This window comes from Arvicanthis niloticus, chromosome 16 (assembly GCF_011762505.2).
Source record: "Arvicanthis niloticus isolate mArvNil1 chromosome 16, mArvNil1.pat.X, whole genome shotgun sequence".
Taxonomy (NCBI): Eukaryota; Metazoa; Chordata; class Mammalia; order Rodentia; family Muridae; genus Arvicanthis; species Arvicanthis niloticus.
In genome coordinates, this window is record NC_047673.1 from 37258471 (window position 1) to 37270251 (window position 11781).

The 11781-nt window shown below is 44.6% G+C and overlaps 1 protein-coding gene across 1 annotated transcript in view; it reads left to right on the top strand.

The window, feature by feature from the left end:
• Enpp6 (ectonucleotide pyrophosphatase/phosphodiesterase 6) overlaps window positions 1-11049 on the top strand; it is a 98154-nt gene extending 87105 nt beyond the window's left edge. The window contains exons 7-8 of the mRNA XM_034520476.2: window positions 5841-5964; window positions 10795-11049. Coding sequence (XP_034376367.1) covers window positions 5841-5964; window positions 10795-10994 — 324 coding nt within the window. The 3' untranslated portion in view covers window positions 10995-11049. The remainder of the gene's footprint in view (window positions 1-5840; window positions 5965-10794) is intronic.
• Window positions 11050-11781: the final 732 nt, after the last annotated feature.

Consider the following 11781-nt stretch of genomic DNA (forward strand, 5'->3'; position numbering starts at 1 on the left):
ACAGCCAACCTTAAAGAGGGTTTGTTTATTTTTATGAATCTTCCAACTCTGAGCTTTTTAGCCTTGTAGGTGTGGGTAGTTTCTTGAGTCTTACCAGCTCCACTCTTCCCTCTAGGAAGAAATGATTCGGTTTGGAGGCAGTTGTTATAGAATTGTTAATGGTTAATAAGAGAAAGCATAATTCCTTCTCAACCCTAGCACAGGTCCAAGAGTGTGAAACTGCTGTTAGATCACAGGCGTTTTTCACCAGTGCCTCCTGTGACTTGGACATTATTGTTTCTCTTCTTCAGTTGGAAATGACACTATGTAACTCTAATTTGAAGGTACCTGTGCACTGCCTAGGAAAAGATACTTTGTTGATTTTTTTTTATTAGAGTTCTAATGCACCTTAAGAAGCTTTCACATTTTATTTATTTTAATTTAATTTATAACATCCTTCTCTCTACATCAAGATTTTGTTTTTAATAACTTGAGGAGAAAACTTTATACTTGTAGTGGTTTTTTTAGTCTGCTTTCTGTTACTATGGCAAAATAACTGAGTCCATCAACTATAAAAGACAAAAAAGTTTACTTTGGCTCATGAGAAGACTGACTGCTCAGTTGTTCCATTAGCTCAAAGCTGATGGTATGCTTGATTTGCCATTAATGAAGCTTTGTTGGCTTTCTGGGAAGAACTTTCTCGAGCTGTACCCAGAGCCACATAGAAAACACACGATCTGACCTTGGAATGGTACTCAATAAAAAACAAGGTCTGTCCTCCCGAAATGATAAATTACCATTTAATGATACTGGGTGAATGGGATCCAGTATAGGGGAGATCATTCCCTGATGCACCTAAAGAATGCAAGCATCTAAGAGTGGAATACAGGATATGTTCAGGGGAGTCTATATCCAACTTGGCTTCTGAGCCACCAGTGTGAATAGTGAATGTTCCCTTCTACAGTTGGCCACCACCGCTGTGGCCTCCATGGAGAGAAAAATATACAACCATCAACCAGGAGGAGGACACAGTGAGGCCCCACTTCAGACCCTCTGGTCAGAGAGAATCCATCCCGATCACAGGTCCACATCCTCAGAATTCATTCTCGGATACATGGTGGGACATAGAAGCCAGATTTCATGCCCTCAGCTATTTCTGCCTCCTCAGGGATATGCTTCTCTGAGACTCGGCAATCAGTCAGGAGAAATGGGAGCAAACAGGTGAGAACCAGGCATCCTAATGCATTCCAAAACCACAATGCTGAGTGAGTGAAAGGAATCCATCAGAGCAAGAATCCTGCCTGTGTGCAAGCAGAAAACAACAAATCCCCACTGCTATGCCACCACCTTCTTCTTCTTCTTCTTCTTCTTCTTCTTCTTCTTCTTCTTCTTCTTCTTCTTCTTCTTCTTCTTCTTCTTCTTCTTCTTCTCCTTCTCCTTCTCCTTCTCCTTCTCCTTCTCCTTCTCCTTCTCCTTCTCCTCCTCCTCCTCCTCCTCCTCCTCCTCCTCCTCCTCCTCCTCCTCCTCCTCCCCCTCCCCCTCCCCCCTCCCCCCTCCCCCTCCCCCTCTCCCTCCCCCTCTCCCCACCCCCTCCTCCTTCTTCTTCTCCTTCTTCTTCCCTCCTTCCATCCCTCCTTCCACCTTCACAATCACTCCCAATCTGGCATTTCTGGCTATTCTTTTATCCACTGCAGATTATTACCAAGAAATCCTGAACATTGGAATTTAAAGAGACAGTCTCTGGGCAAAGCCTGAACATACCTCCCTCACTGGATTCTAATTTAAATGTTATTTTTTTCTTATTACACCAAGGATGGTTGAAACAAAACCATAATCTAGAAACTGCAAGTCTTGTCCCTTTTCCTCAAATTAAAGCCAGCACATCATAGCTGTCAGGATGGTGGCCTGGAAACAGAGCACAGGCACCAATGGAAGAAACCAAGTCCACATATAAACACTCACCACTGTTCCCTGAGGTTCCCCTTGCAGGGTGCTGGCAACTTCTAGTCCCTCCCCACTGGAAATGATCAGAGGGTTGAGTGGTATATGACAGAATATTGCATCTAGCCATGTGCAACAGGCAGAGGGTTGGGGGTGGGGAGCACAAGAAGTGCTGGGGAGAGACACTATGAGGATCTTTGACTTTTACACATAGGGTTAAATGCAGAGCCACCACCTTGCCCTCTTTTGCTTAGGGCTGATCCAGTTTTAAAACTGAAGTCTTGAATCTCACAAGCCCCCATGGCCGCAAACTGGGACAGCTGGTGGCCTTCCTAGATTGGCACTTCCCTAGATGAAAGTAGAAAGCCCTATTCCTGGTACCCAGTGCAGGTTACTTCCTTCTGGCCTTGTTGTATATGACGTGGGCAGTGTAGGAGTCCTGGACTTCTCAGAGCCTCCTTAGGGTCAGGCCTTGTGCCAGCAGTGTCCCGAGGGTCCTGACATGGAGAAGAAGCTGTGGGATATCTGCTCCTCCCGATCGGCTTCTTGTAGCCTCTTCATTGTGACCTCCTCTCCTGCAGTTGTTTGTGTGTGTGTGTGTGTGTGTGTGTGTGTGTGTGTGTGTGTGTGTCTTGCCTTTGGCCAGATCTAAAGGATCCGGTTACCTCACCAGGGTGTCACTAGGTGGTACCCTGTGGCAGTCCATGGTAGGAGTCTGAGTAGGATCAGCTCCTCAATCAGAAGCCTGAAGGCCCCAAAGTTAGAATTTCCCATTCTGGAATCATAGAGCTATGGTACTCCCCCTACTCATAGTTCTGTATGCGTGCCTTAAGAAAAGGATTCAAGCTGGGCAGTGGTGGCACACGCCTTTAATCCCAGCACTTGGGAGGCAGAGGCAGGTGGATTTCTGAGCTCAAGGCCAGACTGGTCTACAGAGTGAGTTCCAGGACAGCCAGGGCTATACAGAGAAACCCTGTCTCAGAAACCAAAACCAAAACCAAAACAAACCAAAACAACCAAAACCAAAACCAAAACCAAAACCACCAAAACCAAAACCACCAAAACCAAAACCAAGAAAAGAAAGAAAGAAAGAAAGGAAGGAAGGAAGAAAGGAAGGAAGAAAGGGATTCAAAAGTATTCGTTGTAATACAAAGATGCCAAAAGTCATCATTTTGAAATGAAAGGTGTAATTACATGTCACCTGGTCCACCCATTTGCTTTAAAGAATTAGTTACCTCCTTACATGATCAATTCATTATTATTATTATTTATATCAGTAAAAATAGCTTTTGAGGGGGTCCCCATCTCTGGGGCAACTTGTCACTTTAATAAACAATGGTGATTTATTTGTGACTTGGCAATTCCCCAGTTACCTCCAGGTCTGAGATTACTGTTGTATCTCTGTGCAATAAGTAATGGTAGCCTTCTGGAATGTAGCTTTTAAGTTAAATGGTCTATCTTCATTCCTTGGCTGTGGGGACTAGACACGCCACAGGGTGCATCACAAGTGCGATTTGAAGAATTGAAGCGGTCCACGTAGAGTTTCCAGATCCCTGCCTTGAAGACGGAAAACAGGAAAAGCAACAGATTAAGTTAGCTGATGAAGCAAAATTGGAATGTGTTGTGTTCCTCACCACAGCCTGATTTAAAAAAAAAAAAAAAAAACACCCCCCAAAAAGCAGTATGAAAAGTTCATAAAGTATGTCCATGGAAAAATATAACCTCCAGCTGGAGGAGGAGGGACGAGGCATGATGGAAAGCCAGGAAACAGAGCGCCAATGAAAAAGCCGTCTTTAGACAGCAGAAAGGCCCGGCAGTGATTTATGGGGTGAGAGCCGACGAGGGTGCAACGAGCTACACTACACAGCTGAGGAGGCTTCAACCTCACAAACAGAGTGCCTCGCCCCACAGCTAGTAGCATCTGGTCACCAGACCAGCAACTTACTGAGCACCTACTGTGTACTGAGTACTTAACACACAGTCATCTCATCCTTCCAAACTCCACAAGGTGAGTGTTAAGCATCCCTGCATCCGACAAGGGATGTGAAATTTGGAGAAGTTACATAGCTTCTAACCCGAATCAGAGAACTGGAAAGGTGAAAACAAACTTCAGCTCCATAGTGAATCCAAGTCTAGACTCACCTTTTTCTACCCAGTATAGTGGGTGAAGACCCAGGGCATGAGAAGACACTTCATGGACCAGTCTCACCAGGAGCACTGTGGCTGTGGGCTGGTAGAACTCCTATGATGATTGACAGATGGACCCAAGTTCCAGGTCTGGCACTGCCTCCTAATAGCTGTGTGTCTCCAAGAGTTTCTTTCTGTGCCATAGTGCTTTTAATTACAAGTAAGAAGGAAGAGGATCGTCCTATCTTTTATCCACTCACTTGCCTGGTGCAAGCCCTGCCTCCCCATGATTTGCCTGATTCGGCTAGAATTCTCACCATTTGACTTAAGTTCATTAGAAGGAATCCTAGGATTCAGGAAAGTGCCATACTTCTTTCTGTGCCATGGTGATTTAAATTGCAAATGATAAAAGATAGGATTGTCCTCGGTAGGATGCCCTGATAACTGTAAAAATCGGGACTGGCCCCCATAAATACATGATCCTAGAATTAGCTTTGGGGATCAACCTATATATGGCTGGTAATCATGCCATTTTTGATTCTACTCCTGTGACTGGAACACTTGCAGCGCTGAACCATCCAAACCACATGATCCGTCTGCAGCAAAGGGGTTAGCATGGTGTTCAACAGGCTGCGGGCTCTGCAGGACCCACAAGACCTTTAAGCTCCCTTTTCACCATGACTGAGCCTCTGGAGCCTAAGGAAATGTTGTCTACAAATTGACAGGAAAACAGCGGCCTTGATGCCCTTCCCAGATGAAGAGAGGTCAAGGGAAACAAAGATGCAGGAGGCCTATGACTCTATGCATGCCGTTATCACCAACAACCCTTCAGCATTTGAGGACCTGACCTTCCAATTTCACTCCACTCCTGGAGTTAGAGCAGACAGCACAAGCTGAGGAAGTCAGTGCTTGCACAAGTCCACTCACTTGCCAGTCCTGGCTCTCCAGATCAACACTTGTGTTTGTTTGGTCTAGGATTTTCACCATCTGACTTTAGTTCATTAGAATGAATCCTAGGACCCAGGAAGTGCTATCCTTGTGATTACAATTTTTGTTATAAAGGACTTGGAGACAGCCAGATGGGCACATCTGGGTGGGACTTGAGGGGCACAAAGCTTCTTTTCCCCCTTGGAAGGTCTCTGAACCATGCTCAGCAGGCTTGAATCTGGGGTACCATTTTGTAAGGATGAGATATTGTATCAGGTACATGACAGGATTCCAGAACCAGCACCTTCACCTTTCCAGTGGTTGGGGATCAGAAGCAAACACTTAAACCTTCTAATCAGGAAGTTTGCTATTTAGGTGACCACCCCACCCCCCACCCCAAAACTATCTAGTCCCTCATCCAGTGGCTATCTCTGCATAGACTATGGTATGGGAGAAATGGGCTTATTATGAATATCCAAAGTCCCTCTTGTCATCCAGGAAACTCCGAGGCTTTTAGGAGCTCTATGGCAGGAACCTGGGATAAAAAGCAAATCTACTTTTATGCCACAGACAAGTTCTAACATCCATTTTATCGCTAACATGCTGAACTTAGCATTTCCAAACCTCATTACATGGTAGAATTCATCTCAGGTTAAGAGAAAATGCTCCCTTAACTGGAGGTATTCAGGAATTTAAGAGGCTGCAGCCAAGAGTCAGAGCTACCTGAAGTAGGAGGTGGTCCAGCTGAAGCTGGACGACTCCGGTCAGTAATACTGATGAGGAAATCTCCACACTGCAGCAGTCAGTTTGCCCACAGTTGTAACTGTCTGGGAACAATGTGCTATCATTGCCTTTCTTGATTTCAGAGTCGAGAGATGCTTCCATTTTGGATGAACAGCACTGGCAAGCGTGAAGGCTGGCAGCGCGGATGGCACGGATACGACAACGAGCTCATGGACATGAGAGGAATCTTCCTGGCCATCGGACCTGGTAGGCAAGGAGATGGCTGGTCACTCGTGGGCAACATTCCAGGGAAGCAGCTCTAACAGGGACTAACCGCACTCATACAAGCTGGAGCCGTTTCTTTAATGGACCCTCTTTACGAGCCAAGCTAAGCAAATCCAGCCGCTCCCCGTGAAACATCTTCTGCTGGCTTCCTTTCAAATGCTTCTTTGGTTTGGCAATTGTGGCCAAATACTTCTCCTTGTAAATTTTAAGTCCTGAGTACAGTGAAGAAAATGTATTCCACATGTCTGTGATTCATTTTTTACTTAATTCATTGAAGCAGTTCCCCCCGCCCCCCTGCTATCTGATGTCCAGAAAGGCTTATCAGACAGCAGTTTGCTGACAGCTGTGAGTCTCAAGGTTGAAGCGATTGCTTCCTGGAGGCTGACTCTTAAATGGCCCTACTTTGTCTAGAATATCCACCCCTGTGGGGTCCATTTAAAGTCCAACTAGAAGCTAGGATGTATTCGAGGTCAGGCTCAGAAGTGACCTAGAAATTGACTTTGTGAATGACGAGAGATATTTGTATAAGGGTAAATGTGCAGAGCCTTCCTTGATCAGATTATATTCCGAAGGCCTGGAATAAAAGGCAGATGAAAAGAGTCTCTTTGGTCGTTTAACTTAATAGACAGGGCACTACGAATCTGCACACTGGAAAATTTCCCCAAGTAGTGTAATGAGCACACTGCTAGACACATACCATAAAAGGAAGATAGATAGATAGATAGATAGATAGATAGATAGATAGATAGATAACAAAAACATCAGGAGATGAGAGAGAAGGGAGGGGACTTCAACAGCTATCAGCCATTAGGTGACCAGGTCACAGCCATCCTTTCCATTGCTGTCCATCCCTTTATTAAATATAATCCTCATGACCTCAGTATATTTCTGAAGGTATATTTCTGCACGTTGATCAAAATGCCTCTGCTCATAAAAGTCCACACTTTCATTCGCAACTGTGTGTTGAGTCATCTACCTGTGACCTCTGCTTTTCTTATCCATGTGGCGAGATCAGTGACATCATCTCACTCTTCTTACTGTGTCTGTCTTGGTTTTCCTCACTTACCACAAAATAGCTGTTCAGAGGCCACGCGTGGAAAAGACATTGGTCCAAATCCTTCTCCACATTTGAGCCCACAAGTGATTTTCAAATCCCAAAGTCAGCATCGGAATCAGTGAGAACAAACCTTTAAAGAGTACTGGAGGGGCTCCTGACACAGCTGCAAGCCATCAGGGCGTATCAAAGTACGTTACCATTGGCCAGTGAAAGTTAGGACCGTTACCATTGGCCAGTGAAAGTTAGGACCGTTACCATTGGTCAGTGAAAGTTAGGGCCATTACCATTGGCCAGTGAACATTAGGACCGTTACCATTGGCCAGTGAAATTTAGGCGCACTCCCTGTTGGCCAAGCCTAGGACTTTCAGAGCTTCAATGTAAGAGGAATTAAGGATGGAGCTCTTAGGATTATGCTGAGGTCTGTTGTAGATCAGAAAGAAGATAAACTGAGGTCATGGGATAACATCGGTCATCAGGATTTTCAGTCAAAAGACCACCACTTTCCACCAGAAGAGGAAAGTCAGGTCAAGAAGGGTGAACAGTTGTCTGTTGGACAGCATATGAGCAAGAGTCTCATGTGTGTTTTAAAACATAAGCCAGCCCAGCCCCTCATCAAAAGTTCTAAAGAAAATACCCAGCACTGTGCTAACTTCACTACAACGTTTGAGTTAAATTCACTAGGGATGTTTTGTCCATTAACAGAAGCCTCTGTCATTAGCTCCCTGCTAATGGAAAGCCCTCACTATTTTACAGACAGAAGGACAACCCCTGATGAAAACGGGTTGGGCTAATTGCGAAATGTTTCCTTGAGAGCCTCCCGCAAGCCATCGCATCCCTGACTCCGAGTCTCATGAAAGATTAAATAGCTTTACACACTGTTTACTCCCTAGAAAATTTAAGAGCGAGCCCTTTAATGGCTATCTAGCTGCACTCAAGGGAAAGGCACCTCCCTTCTGATCTGTTGCCTGTGTTCCTTGCATAGGGAGGAAGCTGGGCATCATTGCGGCTGCTCAGATATCAATCAGCCATCCAAGCCAGTAAGTCTGACCCATCCATCACAGAGAAAGGAAAAGAGTTCTGAAGACAGCCTCTTTGTGCTTAATCCCAGTTTCTAATTTCAACCACCCAATCTTGCCCTGGATGAGATGGCAGCGGCAGGTGTCAGTGAGTGGTCACAAGCCAGCAAGCCTCTCTCAGAGCTGCAGCTGAAGGTGGTTGGGCACAGCGTGAGCCTTCAGAGTCTCCCCTTTTCAGAAGATACAGTATAATACCCAAACACAATGCCCATTTAGGCCATGCGAGTAACTTAGATCCAAATCTAGGCTCAGAATCTTGGGCTAGCGGAACTTCCACCTTTCACATCGGACTAAATGTTGTTCACCTGCCTGGGAATGTTCTAAATGTTCTAAATACTTGCAGTTCTTTGACTTGGGCTCAAAATTTCATGCCTTTGGAGCAGAAACCCGTGAACTAGATCAGAGAGAAATCTGAATTCTCCTTCCTGCCCGTAGTCATAGGACACAATTTTGTACTTCCAATCTTATTTCAACTAAGATCATCGTCTCTAGGTCTTTTGTCAGAGCTTCATCTCCACTGGTCAGAGAAGGGCACGTTACACGCTCCACCCACCATGCCGATGGGGGTGTGGCCTCGTGTGGTGGGCAGTGCGGTCTTCATAGGCGGGTCACAAGGCAAGTCAGAAGGAGTTTGCTTAAGTGGTTCTCGGACAGACTTTCCATTGCCTGACTTAGGTTGTGGTGGGTTCATCTAATGGTGATGAGTCACCACCATCCTTATCTAATTATATAATTTGCCTTGACATTGAGAACAGCCTCCCTTATATCTTCCCATGCAACCATGTGTTCTCTCTTTCTCTCTCTCTCTCTCTCTCTCTCTCTCTCTCTCTCTCTCTCCCTCCCTCCCTCCCTCCCTCCCTCCCTCCCTCCTTTCCTCCTTCCCTTCCTCAGCTGCTGGTTTTTACTTTGAAACAATGTTGACCTCTATTTATTCTTCCTTCCTCAAAAAAGAATGAGCGCTCTAAGCGATAAGGTAGATATTTTCAACCCTAGTTTTTCTTGCAGCCACTTATTATATATATTTATTTATGAGTAATATGGCATTGTGTCTGGCAGTATGGTTTAGGTGCTGTTTTCCAAACCCTCTCCCAGTAGAGGGCTGGTGCCTCTTCACACTGAATTCGACTTTAATTCTCCAGAGTAAGCAGAACCCATTCCTTGAGACGTTGCTCTAGACACTGAGTGGCAGGGCCTTCTGTCTGTAAATCTCTTCCACAATTAGAATTCCAGAGACAGGACTGCTGTCAGCCCTGAACTTCCAGAAGATATTTCTGATACATTGTTTGTGTCTTTCTAAATTAAGCATAGAGGACCATTGTATCGAGACACATGGAATGATTGTTTTCTGAGCTAGAAAGTCTGATTTGGTACCTCTCAAGTTTCCTGTCTCTCTTTTCAAAATCATAAATGAACATTAAAAGTCCAGGTCTCTGTGCTTTACTCTGGGATTAAAGCTCAACCCTGAAGTCAGCTTGGGGTATTTTTGTTGGATATTTGGGGAAGAGGGCAAAAGCAAACTCACCCGTATATGTTGTGTTCAGGCTGTCATTGTCTAAAACAGTGGTTCTCATCCTACGGGTCGATCCCCCTTTGGGGGGTCAAACAAGCTTTTCACAGGGGTCACCTAAGACCATCTGAAATATTAGAGTTCACATTTCAATTTATAACTAGCAAATTTTACAGTTATGGAGTAGCAATGAAAATGCTTCTATGGTTGGGGGGGGGGGGCGGTCACCACAACATGAGGAACTGTATTAAAGGAAGGGTGAGAACTGTTCTAAAGGAAAAGGCCTCCATATTCATTGTCTGTCCCACAGAGAAATAACAGGCACACTGGACTAAAATCCTTCCAGTTGCTTAGATGGCAGATGGCCACATTTTGTGGCCCTTGAGGATAGTACTGTGCCTAACCAGCCCCATGCTTTATGCACCTGTGCTTAATACTCTAGGCTGGCACAGATCTGGGTAGAGATACAATGTCCTGTCCCCCCTCTGTCACTTGAAGTCTTTCCTGGGATCTCAACTCCAATACCAATTTTCTCATTTTCCATATGACTAAATTATTTTATCAGTCCCCGAATGGCTCCTAAGCTATGTTCAGTTAATTCTCTAAATATATTAAGAACAATTCTGCTGTTGCTGGTAAGCTATCAGTAGCCAGGAGATTATATAGCTTCATGGGCCATTGAAACCTTGCTACTGCAAGAAAAGAGAGAGAGATTTCCAAGATGCTGTGGGTACTCTGGACAGCACCCTAGCTATGAGCCTTGGCTAGCTAGAAGTTCAAAATGATGTTCATGATGTTTACATGGGGCCTGGGAACACAGTCTATGTTCTCTGACCACACTAGATCCCTGGTGCTCTAAAGAAACAGAACTGAGGGAGTTGGCCTGTCTCTGCACGAGAGCTCCATTGTAACAGACACATAGGAAGCTGAGCAGGAAGGAAGTCTACCTGCTGACTTGTCTTTTGGAGAATCTCATCTCCATGCCCCACAGATGCGTTCCTTCATAAGCTATAACCGTCCACATATGCTTCCTTGTTTATAGTAACTTACCCACAGTCATTGATGGAGTTGACCTTCCCAGAGTCTGAACAGAATTTCTCCATCTTTGAGTCACCAACAGTCCTTTGCTGAGTGACTAGTCATGACCCTGCCTATCTGTTTTTGCCTTTCAGATTTCAAGTCCAACTTCAGAGCTGCTCCAATCAGATCTGTGGATGTCTATAACATCATGTGCAGTGTCTCGGGCATCACCCCACTACCCAATAACGGGTCCTGGTCCAGGGTGGTATGCATGCTGAAGGGCCAGACCAGCTCGGCTCCATCCATCCCGCTGAATGCACTGGTCTTGATTCTCCTCTTATACTTTGTCTAGCTCACTCTATGGCTCATTCCAAAGCACTGTTGCAGTAAAGTCTGCCTCCAACATGGGACAGTTTTCATTTTCTTTGTGAATAATAGCTTTATTAACACAATCGAGGCCATTAAAGTTGTGAATATGTTATTCTTGGATGATATACCCACAAAAGTCCCTTCTGGGAAAAAAAAAAAAAAAAAAAAAAAAAACGAAATTCTTATACTTTGTTTTACCCAAAATGTTGGAAATTTTTATCTTCTCATTCACTTCACTACATAGTTTTCTGCTTTGTTTACACATCCTTATTGAAGATGAACGGTGAGAGCCATGGTCTGCCCCTGCAACAGCCAAATACTAAATGAATATTTCATAGTTATCCTGAACCCCTCTCATCCTGCCTTGCTCTGTCAAGCAGGCTCTCTGCGATCTATCCGCATCTAAGGGCTCCTACGTGGGGATCTACAGCCATAATTTTGTACTTTTTTTTCTATTCCAGATAGAAACAGTCTATTTCCAGGAAAGCAGTATATGTTATCTGATTCTGCCCCAATGCATGGTGTTGGCTTTTTTTTGTTTGTTTGTTTTAATAACACAATTTCAAAAAGCACATAGGCAAGTAGAGATTATAACCAATTAAAGTATCAAAAATAATTAGACAACTCATAGAACTGGCAGAGGCCATGACTCCTCGCAGAATAGCTTCTCCCCTTCATTGAATGCCAAGTTTCAAGGTTCTATGTAACTAAACACACAATCTCTCATGATATAAAGCCTTGTGAACCACAGGCCCTGCATATTAACATAC